Source organism: Gavia stellata, chromosome 8, assembly GCF_030936135.1.
Source record: "Gavia stellata isolate bGavSte3 chromosome 8, bGavSte3.hap2, whole genome shotgun sequence".
NCBI classification, from domain to species: Eukaryota; Metazoa; Chordata; class Aves; order Gaviiformes; family Gaviidae; genus Gavia; species Gavia stellata.
The window spans coordinates 31,841,036-31,858,708 of NC_082601.1; the positions used below are offsets into that span (position 1 = coordinate 31,841,036).

Below are 17,673 nucleotides of genomic sequence, written 5' to 3' on the forward strand. Positions count from 1 at the left end.
TGATACATGCGTATGTATGTATCTCTCTCTATGTAAATAGAGGGTTTTATATATATGTATGTATGTATATATATGCATATATAGAGCTTGACCTTTTGCCTTTTTAACAAACAGATTGAGGCAGAAATGCTAAGTTTTTTAAGAAGAGATCATTTCATGTCTTGTTTGGATAGTCGCGGCTCTGGCACTAAACCAGTTAGGGTCATTCAGGTCAGCTCTGTGGCTCTTGACGTTACTGTAATTTTTCCTTTGCTTACTTTTACGCTCCTGACTGTGTATTTATTTCACTAAAAATAGGACTTTCCTCACTTTCTTAAGGAAAAAGGAAAGAAAATAACCTCATTCGCAGGCAAGCTTTTCAGCGTCTAGATTACATACATGACCTGAAGATCATCTCTGACTCGGAGACATCCTCTTAGTCTGTGGGCTGCTGTGCTGTTTTATGAGTTCATTGGTTTGCATTGGTCATGATGAAAAAGTGGCATCTATCTTTAAAGTTGTCAAGATTCAGCAAGAGTTGTAGACCCCTTGACTGCTGTTTTCCACACCCACATTAGCATTTTGTATTTCAGCATTGTCCCTGATGTTAAGTGCCAGTTTGGGGGATTTGTGCGCATGTATTGTTAAGAAACAATTTACCCACTGCAGTGCGTTCCAGGGGCTTTATGAGTTGTGGCTCTCTTGGCTATTCCTCTCTGTAAAGAGAATTAAAACAGACCCGTTGGTTTTTTTTTTTTTGCTTAAGCTTAACTTTTATCTAAAGTATGTGCGTACATGAATTTCAACTTTGCAGAACGTCTTTCATGTCTTCTGGCTGTTTTGGAGCAGTGGCTGTCACTCATGATAGTACACGTATCATGACAGAAGGATACGTCCGGTTACCTGAATGCCATCTCTTGGGTGTGCGTGTGGCTGGAGCTGCAGCCATAGCTGCTTTAGGGAACGTATGTCAGTACAATAAAGGTTGGAAACCTTTCTGTAGAGAAACTGCCTAGCCAATTGTCCTGTGTCTTGTTCCTGCCATGCAGGGACATTATACCTTTTTAAATTAAGAGGTGCTGACCAAACCTGCTCAAATAATGTTACTCAACTTTATGGTTTTAAAATGTCTCCTGCTCAAAGTACAGTGCTTTTCTCGGTGAGGACCAGTTGTGTGCTGAGGTTGGGACTTCTGTCCAGCCACTTTTGAATTCTTAGTAAAGAATAGTCGTCTTCATTTTCTAAAAAGCAAACACTTTTTTTTTTAATCTGCAGAATCTCAAAATGAATTTTCCTTCATATTTAAAAAAGTATTTTTGTGTGCTGCCAAACAGCAACATGTTAGCTCAAAAGGAAAGGAATTTTTAGAAAGTAAGCATTAGTGGAGATTAGATTGGAACGGGAGGAAAACCTGAAGCTTAGGTACAGGCATAAGCTTTCCTGGTGTGAAAGCTGCAATGTGGCTGTCTGTGATCCCATGGACTTCACAGAATACCTGACTCTGAGAGCAGAGTTCAATTCTGTTCACTCGAAGTATCTGAAGACTTTATATGTGTGCCTTAATGATATTTGTCTTCTGTCTCATTCCTTTCATCATCTCTGATGTTATGAGTCAGGAAGAGATGCATGCATTCCTCCTGGAGGGATTGCACAACTGACTGGGTATTCTAGGAGGTTTGCACCTCCCTCTTGAGGTGCCCACGAAAGGTTAGTACTTAAATAGCAGGACAGACTTCTGTCACAGTAGTTTTGACAGGAAGGGAGATAGTTTTGTATCAGATGAGACCATCAGTCCATCTAAACCAGTACTCGCTGTGTTTCTGTCAGATAGTTCTGAGTAATGTTTGCCCTGCTTCTCCTTTTCTATTTCACCTGACCAATATTTATGCATTAGACCACCTTCAACATAATGCTTTTCTATGCCAGATGGATCTGGCATGTTCTGTCTACAAACGATGTTAATGTGATTATGAAGAACTGAGTTCATACTTCTATGTACCCTCTTGAACCTGTGCAGTAACCCCAAAATAATCTAAAAAAAAGATCATGGGTTAAATTCTTCTTTTCTGACAGGCATCTTTTGAAGCAGTGCAGTCCAGGGACAGCCCACGGGAAGAATATGACTTACTATGTTTACGCAGAACTGACAGAAAACATATTAGCGTCTCTGTGTCCCAAGGGATGACTTGGATCTAGTCTTTAGGACAAGGGAAGGAGGTCAGCTGCACAGAGAGAGTCAGCAATGTCAGCACACCCTGCCCAGTTCACCTGAAACTGATGCTGATCAAAGGCCCACTTTTAATGATGTTTCCTCTGAATACAAAAAACAGTGATTTGTGCTTTGGTGGAAACAGAACGATTTGCAACACAACGAAGAACAGACAATGGCCTTTCCTGTCTGTTTTCCATTAGGCTTGGATAAAGGCCTTTGCTACCCACAGCCAGGGGCCAACAATTTCTCTATGTGCTCTATAGCTATTTTGAGCTTATTTGCTATCCTGCAGGAGTAGAGGAAGGGAAGGGTTTTAAAAGTTTCGACTTCTTATCAAGTCTGCCTCTCTAGCCAACCTGCTTTTTCTCCAGTCCTGACTGCAGGAACAAATGGCCCAGGCAGAGATCAGACAGTGAATGAAGTCAGTGAACCACTTTGGGTAAATACGAAGATTAGATGTTGAACGAAAATGAGACTCCTCAGACCAGCCCTTTGCACTGAAGTGATTAAGTGGGCTGTGATTAAAAGAAATAAGTAATTATCCTAATTAAAGATGAAAAGATACCGAATTACCACTTTAAAAGCACCTCCTGTGCTCTGGAGTGGTTCTGTTATTTGCAAAGTGGTAGCTTGTAATTATGTAGCATAAGCAAGAGGGCACCCTCTTGGTGTAGGGCAGCAGCCCTGTCTCTCTGAGGCGGAGGGTGGTACTCTGCCGATGAACGCTTTGTCTCCCAAGCAGAGCTCCAAAGTTCAAGTCTTGCTCCAGTGAGTAGGATGGTGCTAAGCCAGGAGAAATTGTGGGAACCTTTCTATTGCAAGCTGAGTGCAGGGCACACTGGAGTTCACAGGGCTCTCCCTGCTTGCTGTGACCATGCTGGTAATGGCTTTTATGATCACCAGGTTTTAAATAATAAATAAAACAAAGAAGCAAACTCTGAAGCACTGGAGAACAGCTCTGGGTGGTGACATCCTGTCACAATTGAAGCATGGCAATTCTGCCGGCTAGTAACTTATTACAAAACGTTTCTTTACCAGCTTCTTCCTACTCTGGGGCGAAGTGCCCGTACGCCTGTTGGACTGAAAAGTTCAGGACTCGCTGGGTCGTGGGTGCTGGTGAGTCCTCTGTGTGCCCAGTGCAGTGCTGGGAGACATGTTATGCTCTTGCTCTCCCCGTAGCATCCGTTATTGTGCGTAGGAATTTGGTTTCCAGTGCTGTCAGTCAATTCAGTGCCGCTCATAAGCCCTAAATGCCCCACAGGCTGTTTGTCAGAATGTTCCTATTAACAACTCAGTGAAAATAAAGGGTGAGGGGAAGGGAAGGTGGAGAAATAAATCTTATTTTAAATCTTTTGAGCTGGTTTTATTTCAGATGGAAAGTTGCATGCAGACCACCCCAAGCTATTGTGCTGTGGACTGCGTCAGCTGCTTGACAGTGCAACGAAGATTTGGGTAGAGGTTAAGAGCATCACACAGGGGAAGGGTGCACTGGATTGCTTTTGTGCTGTATCCAGGAAGTTTGTAACTCAGTATGCAGTTGAAATATATTGGCACACGTGGTAATCATTATAAGAAGAGAAAGGAACATTGAAATATGACAATTTGCTGCTCCCATTCTGGGGATTATGTTGGTTTCTGACTGTCTTGTAGAGGTAGCGACATGTTGTCGTGTGGTATAGGAAAATGCAGGGCAGATGCTATCCTGGAGTACTCTGAGAGCTGCTTGCTGAGCTTGGCGCAGTACCTGTTGTCCAGGCACCTTGTGTCTGCCTACGTAGTGTATGGCTTCAGGAGGGTGGGTGGCTCTGAAATACGGCAGTAGCGTTGTACTTGGTTTAAAAGAGTTCTTCAAGCAGAGAGCTGCAGAATTGTATACCAGGCAGTGCGATGCGGGGGGAAAAGGGAAACGCTGCCACGTTTTTGCTGTGGTCATACCACAGACGAAGGTGGGTAATAGCCTCCTGGACCAGCTTTTGTTTAACCAGCACTGGCATCGCTAGCAGAGGAAGTTTGTCAGCAGTACTTGAATGTAGACAGCACATGTCCATGGAGCCCCTTCCTTCCCAGTTTAAGGTCCTGCTGCTCTGTCTTCACTGCTTTGTATTCCAATATATTCAAGTACCAGCCAGTTCATACAGGACTACAAGAGCTGTAAATGTATCCCCAGTTTGAGTGGAGCAATAGCGAACAAGGGAAGGATAAGGGAAAGACTTTAATGGGGTAGGAACATGGAAAATGGAGGATGCAAATGGAAAAACCCTGTCTCAAGAAGATCTGAGGCAGAACATTGGTGTGGCAGCAGCTTTGTGGCTCCTGTATCCCTTTTTCCTTAAAGCATTACTGGCAAGCTGGCCTGTCTCCCAGGGCAGTGCCAGTCTTGATCTCGGGGTTGTCTCAGGCTCACTCCTGTCCAGCCCTGCAGAGCCCTACCAATCCATAGTGACCAAAGAACAACAGGGAATCTGATAGGGGCAATGTGTTAAGGAAAGAGTCTTGAGGAGTTGAGTAATGCACATTTTTTCCATCCAGCGTAACTGTTAATGGTAACCTTTTATTATTGAAGTGGTTGAAGTGACTAGAATCTGGTTTGTTTATTGGGAGTATGTGCATGGCTGTATAGCCTAATGTGATCGAAAAAGGAAACTGATAATAAGGGAAAAATACACCTATGGAAGCAAGTCAGGTGATGTCTCTGTGTAATTGTAATTCCAACTAGCACTGCAGAGATTAACAGCCTGGCAGCCTTTTCATCTTAAACTTTATTTTTATAGGGGTTTATAACTTGGCACTAAAGTCAGGAGTGGGTGGAAACTTGGCAAATGTGGTTCAGCCCAGAAAGTGAATGTTATTTATATTTATTTCTCACCAAGTTTTCAAAAACACTTGGTTACTGTTTTTGTGTTCTAACAAGCAGTAATTTGTTGGTTTCAGTGACTTATTCTCTGTGTGTTTCTTAAACTACAAAATAGTTCAGAACTTATTTCAGCTCTTCTGAAACACCTAGTGGAAGGACTCTAGATTTCCAGGGGTGTAAATGAAGACTGAGAGTAGTTCTTATTGTATTTTCTTGTAGCAGGATGCTCCAAGTATTTCCTGTACACTGAGCAACATCTTTATCGTATTTACATCAGATTAATTCCTGATTGCCAGGTAGCTACTGCACCTTTGGAGTAATTCCCTTTGGGTTTGCTGGCAATTGTGTGTATCTAATGGCATTACTCAGGTGGAGGCCTACCGCAGAGAGGCTGAGGAGGCAATAGTTAGTATGGCCACGAGGGCTCTGAATCGTCCGTGCCACAGAACGTGGTCTGGGGCTGTGATAAAGCAGCCTTCTTCCCTGCTCCCCTGCCCACACGTGACATCTCTATATCGACACTGGGTCCGTCCCTGGTATTAACACTGCTCGTATTTCATGCTTCACACTGATTTCATGTCTGTTCCTAAAGCCAGAGACTAGCGGTATAGAGCCTTCTGTACCTGATTTTCAGGGAGCCCTACTGACATCGTGAAGAGTGGCATCTGAATAGGGATTTTCAATATTTTCAGCAAACTGAAATACTCCGTTATGTCTCTGGCAGGCTGTGAGCAGCGTAGCAAAATGGTCATTTGCTGACAATAGTGTCTGTGTATTGCACGGATTGCATTGTATTTCATAGTTGAAATATACTGCACAAATAAGCACTTACTTAGAAAATCAGTTGGGTTGAAAGATTGTCTTTTGTGGAAAAATGGAATTAATTTTCTTAGCAATGCTTTATTTTTATTTTAAAAGGTATTTTAAAGCAAGTATTTTGTAGAAGGTTAAAGATGTTGTGGGTTTTTCCTTTAAAAGAACGGGAAGAGTGAGTTAAAATTTCTTCCAAGAAAATCCTGGGTACTAATTCACCTAGTTGTAAAATCCAGTACTTGTGATGTTCTGGGATGACAGCTCTAAAGATAGTAACTGTGTGTGTTTGTGTGTGTGTGTGTTCAGGGCATGACTCCCTCCCCAGTGAGAATTCAGCCCTCTCTGTCTGAGATTAACTCTGGAAGGTGAAAAGAGCTGTCTTTCTATTTAGAAGGAAACAGAGGAAGTCATCAGTAAACTGTCATCCAGAGTGTTAACTGTGTAAAGCTTCAAAACTTTATATAGATTAAGTTTTAAAAAAAGAGTTCAAAGCCTTGTACAGTTGTTAATCATTACACAAGTTATAATAGTATTATGGCATTTATGAAATAAATCCTATCTTGTTACTTGCTGAGAGCAATACAAGGGTGAGGTGGTAGTTTTCTACTTGTATGATATGCGTCCCTGAACACTTTTCTCTCAGATCAATATATAAATGCCTATCCAATTGCACGTAGTGAGGCTCATGGAATCTGCAACCTACTGTAAAATGATTTCTGATTACTTAAAATTATCTAAGTAAAAGTTATATTTATGTACTTTTAAACTTAATTTCCTATTTCAAATACTACTTTCAGAGGAAATTTAGCTTTGTAATATGCATGTTTAGTTTTGCAGATACATGAAAAGATACTGGTGTATTGCTGATGTAAGATATTTAAAAGGGACAATATGGAACTGTATTTAAAATCACAGTATATGCATTTGGTTTGTAGCGTTTAATTTTTTGTAGTAGGGTGTTTCTTAAAGATCATGGGTCTTTGTTGTGCTAAACAAAGTTGTTTTTTTTTTAAGAGAGTGAGGCCACTTTTTTCAAGGTGGGCATTCATGCAGAGATGCTTTAAGGTTTCTGGACAGACTCATAGTGGTGAGGCTTTGTATATAGGAACCATTGCTTTAACATTTTCTCATGTGTGAATCACATGGGTTTGTAGCATGCTGTCACGCAAGCAGCTTGATTCTGCTGTAGTGCATCTGGATGAATTGACATTACTAGATAACTTTATCCACACACAATGCAAGGTAGAGTTTATGTCAGAAAAGATATAGTTGCTGAGTTTGTAATGAGAAGCTGTTCCATGAGCTGCACCGGGAATGGTCTGGTTTCCATTGGGTTTGTGTGAGAGGATACTAATTTGGGTTTCTTCCCTTCACCTAGATGCGAGTGATTCTGAAACATTCACCCCTTCTAAAAGTTAGTCAATTTGGTGACAGATTCAAAAGCTAGTGAAGGTGCGAGTGGAAATGTCCAAGCTCATTTCTTTAGAAATAAGGCTGGAGATACCTGCTACCAATTTGATAAGGAGGCTTCCTGAGCAGTGGGTGACACCTGAGAAGTCCAAAAGAATGTTAATTATTGTGGTTGCTTTTACTTTGTGCTGCTTTTGCTTATGTTTCTGTAAAGCTTTTATGAAAGTGCAGATTTGCAAACTAAAGCAGGTGCTGTTGTGTACAGTCACCTGCAGTAACCCTTACTCTAACAGTCGTCTTGTAAGTGCAAACTGAAATGACAGCAAACTAATTTTTCTCTTTTAACAGTGGAAAGAGTGGAAAGAGAAAACCTTTCAGACTATTGTGTTCTTGGTCAACGTCCCATGCACTTACCAAATATCAACCAGCTGGCAACCTTGGGAAAAACTAACGAACAGTCTCCTCATGGCCAAATTCACCACAGTACTCCAATCCGAAACCAAGTGCCAACGATGCAGACAATGATAAACCCTGGGCTCCTGTCTCCTCAGCTCAGTCCACAGCTGGTGAGGCAGCAGATAGCAATGGCCCATCTGATAAACCAACAGATTGCTGTCAGCCGGCTATTGGCTCACCAGCACCCACAAGCTATCAACCAGCAGTTCTTGAATCATCCACCCATCCCTAGAGCTGTCAAACCAGAGCCATCAAATTCATCGGTGGAAGTCTCTCCAGATATTTACCAGCAAGTCAGAGATGAGCTGAAGAGAGCCAGTGTGTCTCAAGCTGTCTTTGCAAGAGTAGCATTCAACCGCACACAGGTATCAATTTCTATTCTATAACAAAGAAGTGCTGAGGGGGCAATGTAGTGGCTCTTGTGGGTCTGTATGGTTGCTGCAGATCAAGGCAGAAGGTGTGCCATAGAAACAGGTCAAACCACCCTCCATTTTTTCCCCCAGTGTCTTTGTCAGGATTCAACAAGACTGCTTCTTCCTGGAACAGCTGTTCACTTGCATTTGGTTACCCCTGTGCCGTTACCTGAGCTTTGTTCTCTAGCAGTAATTCTGCTTGTGTGAGTTCTTCCCTGAGTTCCCCTCTGTGGTTATAAACTTCCACCTCTGCCCCTGCCTGGTGGTCAGGAAGGGGTAACAAGAGGCTGTGAGAGTCAGAGGTGTCTTTGGGCTTCTGTTGTTTCCTCAATTCCTTCCTGTGGTACAGCTCATGCCACAACTAGTGCCAGAGGCTACTGCCACAAGAAATGTATATGACAAGTGTGCAGAGGCCTAAAGACTGACTGCTGGGAAAGATGTCTGCCAGTTGCAGCAGATCGTGTTTGCTTTCATACATCTGACACAGGTTTTCTCACTCGCATAGTGAAATGCAGATGTTGAAATGATCGCATGATAGCATCGGCTTAAGCCTAGCACCTGGAGTATCCAGGGTCAACGCGTGTTCAGAAAGACAAGCCATTTACATTTATCCTGCTGCCAGATACCATTCAAGGCATTTGAAGTATGATCTCTCAATTGTGATACTCTGTAACAAAGCTAAAGAAATGGAAAGTGGCTTCATATTTAATATTGGTACAAATTTCTTTTGTGCAATCAGAGTTGGTCTTTGAGGTAAGCTTTACCAGCAAGAGAAAACAAGGGCCACGTGTGTGTGTCTCCTGGAGGTCTGTCCCTTGCCCCATACAGTGCCTTTGTCTGTTCTCCTGGATTAATGATTTTCTTTGGCACTGCCATTTTGGAAATGCCATGTTATGAGGGAACTAATTAAAGTATGGAGCACATTTTTATTACTTCCCTTCTTCCATTAAATTCATAAGATGGCTGCGCTCAGAAAAAACATTCACTTCCAATCAGCATGACTTTGAGTTCTGGGGTTAGCCTTGAGGATATCAAATGAAAACTACATAGGAATGTATGAGTATTTCCTCTTTAAAATGCTGCTTTTAATTTGGAAAAGTTTTTCATCCCTCTGGGATCATAACCCGTTGTATATAAAGCCTGGTATAATCAAGGTAGATGGTATTGACAGAATGACATATTCTGAACTTGGGCGAGAGGTCAGCAGTAACGTTGCTGGTGAGGGTTTTGCCCCTGTCACTGAACATGGAGCTCTGCTTTAGCCAGATTGGGAGAGCCGGGTCGGTAATGACCAAGTCTGCCATTAAACCAAAACCTCATCCCCCAATGAGACAGCTGTCATACAACTTGTGTGTTAAATGGACAGTTCTGCTATAGTATTTAAAAGGAGGCAAGGATTTGATTCTGTGTGTCTAGGAAAGCCCAAGCCTTGCATATCACTGACCAGACATTCCAGATTGACTTTCTAGGACAGCAGGGAAAAGGCAAGCATGTGACAGAGACCGCTCTGGCCTTTTTCTAGCAGTGGCACAGCATTGCATCTGCCTAGGGTGTTTATTAGCAGCCACTGTAGAGATTGTGCCACACTCTTGACAGATAATCTGAAATCTGGACTAAATCAGCTGCAGTATGTTTTGGAGTTTGGGGTGGGCATGGGGTTTGGTGTTTTTTTTTTTTTCTTTTTACACTTCCAGCTGTGTTCTGGCATAGATCTAATGGTTTTGGGACACTAAACAGGTCGTTGGGTGAAACGTGGTTTCTTCCCAACTTCAGTGGCTGCTGGCAGCGTGACTGTGGGCCAGTAACACCTGACAGCATTTTCAAATACCCCGTATGACCTAGGACACACGGGGTGTGTAACCATTCAGACTGGGCTCACTTATTGGGAGCACAGACCTGAGCAGCACTGAGTGGACATGCCAAGGTAATGTCCTTTGAGAAGGTGCCAAGCACCTTTCCTGGGCAGGACTGCACCTGTAAATGGGATGTGATGCTCTGTCCTCGGACCAGTTTACATTTGAGTTCAGTATATAAAATGTGGTTTGTAATTCAGGGTACTAGTATCACTGGTTTTGTCAGCCCTCCTGTCTTCCTGCTGACATTTATCTTAGGATGCACTAACTTTTCTAGCTTTTCTTTAAAAAAAATCTTCCAGATTTTGGTCACTTCATTACAAGATATCAGACACATAATTTTATATAAAAGAAAAGAAATTACCTACTTTTTAGCCCTCCGTCATAAGTAATATGATGTACTATACAGTCTATGACACTGATTCCGGAACAGGCAAGTCTTAAACATCCACAGAATATTCGCTCATCTCACAGCTGTGTTTCATTAGCCTACAGAGCCTTAATATAGAAGACCAGTGGATCTTACATATAGTGCATCATGTCCCTAGCAGCCATCACTGTAGCAAAAGAGTGTAGGTACATATTTATGCTTCCCTGTCCTCAGCTTTTAATTCCAACTCAAATCAATCTCCCCTCATGTCAGAGACTGACTGAGGTATTAAGAAGGCAGTCAGCCTTGTGCTGCACAGTAGAAGATGTGGGATGTTCCCACATACCCATGGTGGAGAGGCAAACCCTGTAAAAGGCACTTGAAGTGGAAGTTCAAGCCTGCTTTCACCACCTTGCGTTCCCCCTGCCGCATCCGAGGGTCCTCTCCTCAGGAGGTGTAGAGACACCTGTGTTTCTCTCTGGAAATGTTTGGGTTTGTTGCATTTCACAGGAAGTGCCAGCCTTAGAAACTGGAGGTCTGTTGTTTCTCATGATGGTCCCAAATAATAGATGCTGTGTGCCAGCCGGCTAATAATTGTATTAATCACTGCATTATGGGCCACTGCTTAATCTTTCTTCGTGGTAGCTCTGTGGTGCACATTAGCCTATAATTAAGTATAGCTTCATGAAATATGTACTGTGAGGCTTGTTTAATAGATAAACTATTCTCAAATTTATTTTAAAGTCCAATGACCTACATATTCAATGCTGAAAACCCCCTTCTTACTAACATTATTTCTCCCCTGAGACCTTCCATCTGAGCAAATCTGTTAAATGAAGTAGAGGAAGCTTTGATCCAAACTAGGCTAAATCCATCGGAACAAATGGCTGACGTGTGTATGTATGCATGTGTGTGTGGGCAGGAGGACTTGAGAAGGGTCAGAAGAAGGAGAGATGCGATTGTATGGTTTGTGAAACATCCAAATCTTCCTCTTAAAGTTGGAAATTCATCGCTTAAGACAACAATATTTGCTTATACCTGTGGCCATGTTATCTGCACCCACTAAAACAAAGCGCTTCAGGCTCTGTGACAAATCCTGTGTGTTTTCTGGGGCACAGTGCTCCCACTGAGGTCCCACTCTGACATCACAGAATCACAGAATCGCTAAGGTTGGAAAAGACCTCTAAGATCATCAAGTCCAACCATCAACCCAACACCACCACGCCCACTAAACCATGTCCCGCAATGCCACGTCCACATGTTCCTTGAACACCTCCAGGGATGGTGACTCCACCACCTCCCTGGGCAGCCTGTTCCAATGCTTCACCAGTCAATGGTCAGTGGGACCGAACATCAGGCAGCTTCGTACCTGCTGTGCACACCAAAGAGCTCCACGGGGTGTTTGGCTAGGAGCTGGCCCAGGCTGTGTTAGCCATGACGAGGGTTCCTTTCAAACAGGAAATTCCAAAGTAAACATTTCAAGATTTATTTGAGGCTGGGTATGAAAAACCCTCGAAGTGTGTATGACTGATTTTTAGTAAATGCCTTGGGTTAACCTCTGCACTGCCTTTTTGTTTTATCTTTAAAGAGTCAATGTCACAATTTTAATTCACCTTGTTGTGGAATCTTAACTGCTTATGGTGGAATCTTAACTGCTTATGCAGCAAACAGAACAGATAGAAAAGACTTCTTAGACCCACAGAGACAATATAGCTATTGAAGGTAGTTTTAATGACACCATTTCCAGTGAGTAGGAAATTCCTACATAACCTTCAAAACATTTAAAATGGTTGTGCACGTTACCATGTTTGTCTAAGCTGGTGTTCCCTACAACCTGCTTGGCAATTATAAGAATGGTGTATATTGGAAAGACACCCTCTTAGGCTTTATGTAGCCTCCCTTTCTCTTGTGGATGCTAGCAGCACTGCAGTTTTTAACTCCAGGTATGGTCCTCTTTTGTGGAGTGCAGTGAGTCGCTATTCAGACTTCTCCAGAAGGTTGCATAGCCCAAGGAGTGGAGCTGGGGCTGTTCTGCCCTGTTCCAGGAGCCCTGTTGAGGTGGGTATGATGCAGGCAGAGAGGACAACGCAAAAGGGATGTTTATATTCCTCGCCCTATGCTTAGCTGGCCACCATTTCCCTCCCTCCAAGGCAAACAGGGGGCCCACTGGCACATACAGGGAAGAGTGGATCAAGGGAGTGGAGAAAGCTTGCCGTGTCTAATACTGTTAGCAGTATTGCTGGGGCAGGAGGTTCAGTTTCTTGCTCATATAATTGCATAGTTTGTGCCCAAGTTCTTAATGGCCAAGATCCTTGGCCTTGGCTCCCTTTTGCAGCTCTGCTGGCTTGTGACCCGTAGGTTGGAAATTTTCAGGCTCCTTGATTTGAATGTGTTGTTTACTGAAATAGTTTGTTCCCTTTGTTCGCACTGCTGCTATGAACTAATAACTCGCTAATGGAAAGCTAGGCATCCTTGTCTGGGTCTTAAAAATTGCCTGCAAGAGTGTGAGTGGGTTTGAATGGAAGGCAGAGAGCTGTATGAGGCCCATCAAACACTTGAGAGTTACATGGTCATACCTAATACCTTTATTTTAAAATGGAGGGCATCTTCATAAAGCATGTTGACATGCAGCCAAGCTGTAAGCTGAAATTGCTGTTAAAAAGGTCATTAGTGGAAGCTTTGCTTTTTGTAAGACTTCAGCACTTCTTGATTGTATGAAACCCTTCAATCTTGAGAAAAAAAACAAGGAAAAGTTTGATTAATACTGCAAATCCATAGGAGTGAAACTGTCAGAGGCAGAGCAGATGCACCTCGCACTTGGAATTGCCCTGTGTGCACTTGTAAAAGCAGTCACAGCTTTGAAAAGGCCAGAGTGAAGGAAGTGCCTGCAAGATACAGGCTGTGGAGGGTGAGAAGGGTTTAATGCACAGGGGGAGCAGCCGTCCCTCATTGATCTCAAATAGTGCAGTAAAATCAAAGGGGCTGTTAGCGCAGTCTGGAGTTCTCCCAAAATGCCTACCTGTCTGACGCGTGCATGTTCTTTAAATCAGGGTGACTTCCATGTGTGGGCTGGATAGAACATAGATGCAGGGGAGGTGACTAGTGGCCTCTAAAAGCATGAGCATCCTTCAGGTTGGCCAGCAGAGCTACTGTGAAATGGGAGGCAGGACAAGGGGGCTGCTGGCCAAAGCTGCTACCAAGACTATGGACTTCCTCCTGCAGGAGAATACACACATGGATTTTGGCCATCCTCAGGGCAGAGTCCTTGTGCCATCTCCCTCTTGCACTATAGTGTCTCTTAATACAGCATTCAAGTTGCGACCAAAAGGTTGTCATAACCAAAGTTTGCTTATTGCAGTTTATAATGTATTGAGAAATGGGCAGGTGGTGATGGTTACGGAAGAAAGAGGGCTATTTTACAGGAAATGCATGAAAATGCTCTCTTGGATTTACCTTGTCCTTCTCTGGGAAGTTTTTTAGCAAATCTGGAGGTGCTGAAGTGATCTATGCTCTTCAAAATCCTAGCTGGAAAATAGGTAATTTGAATCCGCTTTGCATAAGGAAAATGAACATACTCTCCCTCCTCTACCTGGCTTGCCGAGTGTCCCTCTTTGCTGTAGGCTCGTGGAGTTGCAGTCAAGACAGTTGGTCAGGCTGTTTGTAAGAGTCCAGACAGTCTAAATCACTGGATCGGTGAACTGCTGCTCTCCTCCTCGGGACTGCCCAGTGGACTGCAAAGCCTATAGGCTGAATGAGTGTTTCTGTTTGTATCTTTCTTTTTTTTTTTAAGCATCTTTTTTTTTGCCAATGTTTTGACATAATAGCCAAAACTAGTAAAATGTTTGGGCAAGTGGCCAGTGCTTGTTTTACTGAACAGCCTCAGAAACTGGAAGTATCCGTGAACCTGAGCCTTTTTGAATGAAACAGCTGTGATACCAGATACAAAGAGAGCTGGGTAAAAACACCAGGCATGTTCAGGCTGCTTGTAACTCTCTTCCCAAAGACCACTGCTCCCTCCCTCCCGCCCTGAGTAGCTCCGTGTGAGAGCGTTGGCTTTCCAGCCTGCAGATTGGAAGGCAGCGCTTACCCAGCTCGGCTCCTGCCCGGTTAGCTGGTGCCTAACCGCGCCTCTTTGGATTAAAGGAAGTTACAGCACAGGGAGGAGGAAGCTCTGCCAGCCTGGGATGTAGTGAAATTTATGATGAAAAAACTAAACTGATCCACCTTTTTCAAGGGATTTGGTCGTGCCTTGGCTGCAGGAGTGGGTTGAGGCATAGGGAAACGCAGGATCGATGCTGGATGGTGCCCCAGCTTCTGGTGCGACTGTGAGCGAGTCCAGGCTCCTGCAGTGAGGAAGGGGGAACAAATGCTTCTGCGGCATGCAAAGGTGTTGGCAGTCAGTTACAGTGGGGCTGGGGGCTCTGAGAGCAAGAGTGCGGTTGGTAAGGAAGCTCCAAAGAAAGGCTTTGGAGGCAGGCAAGGAGGGTGGTGGGTGGTGACTCCTCATTTATGTCTAATTCTGCTTTCTTTGGCAAAATTCTCCCAAACTAAAGTGGGATCAGGAAAGGGTCCTCTAAGAGGCTTTAAGATTAGAAATACAGTTTGTTGAAATAACTAACTCTTCCATCTCTACTTGCTTGCGAGCCAAACCCTGGACAGAATTCCTTTTGCAAATAATTTTCCCTTTAACTTAAGCGAGAGGAAGACAAGCAGCTTTAATTGTTTGCCTGGTATCTAGTGAGACAGTCATGCTGCATTCATCGCTATGGTGTCTGCCCCATTGTGCACAGACTTTCAATTAGCAAGGGTTCTGGTTTTGGTTTTGGGGGGGATTTTTGTTGGTTTTTTTCCCCATAGAAAACTCTCTCTTATTGCATGAAACCCTTTCATGCTGCCTGCTTGTTTTATTCTTGTGTGTAATGTGGCACAAGCAGCATTCTGTTGTACTCACAGGAAAGAAGGCAGTCTGTAAGGGAAGTGCTTAATTTAATAAATTGCAGATTTTTGGTACATGGGATGTTTGTTCCAACAGTGGGTTTTGCACTGCCCAAAATTTCAATTTCAATTAACTTAATTGTATTCAATAGGCTGAATGAAAAGATCTTAAGTAGCATGTGAGTCAGGCTTTCAGAATGTGTGCTTGTAGGAGGCGGCTGCTGCCTGCTCAGCTGATGCACAGGAGTCCTGAGCCTTGGAAGCAAATGCACGGATATACAGAGTGTGCACGAGCTGTGTGTCTTGCTCATTTTCCGGCATATTTCAGTATAAAGGTTTGACATGCATGTCATATAAATGGTGGGACTTGGTGGCTGCAGGTGATCGGTCTTTCTCTGCCTCCTTTTCCCCATGCATCCACATTCAGCTCCACATGCACATCCTGTCTTCCCTCATAAAAAGAGACACCATAATAAAAAAGAGGCTTTATTAAACTAATGCAATAAAGGCATTTTCTTTGAGGATTTAAACACTTCATTTTTAATAATAAAAATCAAATTGTCATTGTTGCACCCTGTATAAGTTTTATTCAAATCAGCCTCTAAATGCTTTGTGCCTAAGCAGCTCTCTCCTGAGATGTATGTATTTTAGCATTAGTTAAATGAGTTTAAGAACGAGGCTCATACTCTGGCTGTAGGCAGTGAATCTAGAGATCAGGAGATTTCTTTTAAATGAGGGACTGACGGTGTAGCATTCAGCTACACTGAAGGGTACTGGAAGACAGCTGGTCTCCCATTCATACCGATGGAAAACCAGTCAAAGTCCTTTGGGTTCTGAAGTTCATATGAACTGACATGAACGTGGCACCGCATGTTTTGCCCATTGAGACAGAAGAGTTAGTCGGGGAACAGGGTGCAAACACAGTTTTGCCTGATGGAAACTGTGACAGGATGGATATGAAGGTGCTTGGTTTGGCTAACCACTCAAAAATTTCCACTGATTATCTAAAGCAATTTTGCTCAGCAAAATTGGACTGGACACGTTGCCAGGATAAGCATTTCTAAGAGACTTCCAGCACTTCTGCTTCATATCCTAGCTGGAATTAGGAAGAGATGCAAGGGAATGGAAACAAAGCAGTGAGCGTTTGAAAATGAGCTTGAGTCCTAAGAAGCCTCTAAGTACTTCATATAGAGGTTCTTGTCGAGTGCTGTGTATTTAGAGGCAAAGAGAAGTATTTTTAGAATTGTTGAATGTATTTTATTCATCCCAGAAGACAATATTGAAGGTAGGACCTGGAGTAAATACAGAGAGGCAAAGAGATGTCATGGTAAACGCCTGCCTTGATGTGAGAAAAACGCAGCAGGTGGAGGTGCTTTATTTCCTTGAAGGGTTATGAGAAGTTAGTGCTTCTGCTGCGCAGCTCCCCGGGCTCACCTGCCTCCTCTAGCTTTCAGTTGCAAGTAGCAGACAATTTTAAACATAAATGGTCATTTTAGCCTAGCAAAATCAAGCTGCTTGTTGTATGCTGAAGGTACCATTTCAGTGTAGTTCAGCAGAAATGAGTAGATAACCTGGGGTTCCCTGAGTGCTTCCTTCCATGCTGGAAATAGGCCTTGTGTGCTGAACTGGGATGCTGAGAGGGGATGGGTTTACGTCACTGATCTTTAAGATTCAGATGTTGAATTTGAATAAATCCCGACATTTTCTGATCCTGATCAGAGTCGCATCTATACCTGATGGAAAGCAGAATAGCTTTTCTATTGAGACTGTCAGTTACAAGTACTGGGCTTAAAGTACTTGGAGCTTTAAGTACTACAGGAACAATATTTTTCTAGTATTTCAGCATTTTCTCTGTTGCTTTTGGCAATAGCTGAAGTATGGAGAAGCACAAATAAACCGAAAGTATGAAAAAAGTGTTTATGCTTTTTTAGTCCTTCATATATATATAATCTCCTTACACAGAACATAAAAACTGAGGTTTAGCACATTAGTTGGGTTTATTTAAGTTTTTGCCTTGGCCAGTGTTTTGATTGTCCAAATCCTGTTTTGAACCTTTTTAACCTTAGTGCCTGCTCTCGTAGATGCATTGCTTAGGTCTGTATGAGGGGGAGCACAGCTCCCATCCAAGTCATCAGACCTGACGCGTGTGAGGTCCTGGCCAGTGCTTGCGAGTCTCCTGCTGCCTGATGGCCCTCATCCTCCTCTGTCCCCAGGACATCGGCGTCTGGGCTCCACTCCAGCATGAACTCCTCACCCCCATCCAGACCGCTTTCGGAAAGCTTTGGTCGCAAAACTGTCACGTTTGGTCACTGGTAGTGCAGTCTGCTGTCCCACTGAGATCTCATTTACACCCTTTCCAGGCCTGAGCCAAAGCCCTT

The 17,673-nt window shown here is 43.3% G+C and overlaps 1 protein-coding gene across 1 annotated transcript in view; it reads left to right on the top strand.

Annotated features, from left to right (window-relative positions):
* SATB2 (SATB homeobox 2) overlaps positions 1–17,673 on the top strand; it is a 130,542-nt gene that overhangs the window by 69,335 nt on the left and 43,534 nt on the right. The window contains exon 6 of the mRNA XM_059820559.1: positions 7,617–8,089. Within this exon, the coding sequence (XP_059676542.1) occupies positions 7,617–8,089 (473 nt within the window). The remainder of the gene's footprint in view (positions 1–7,616; positions 8,090–17,673) is intronic.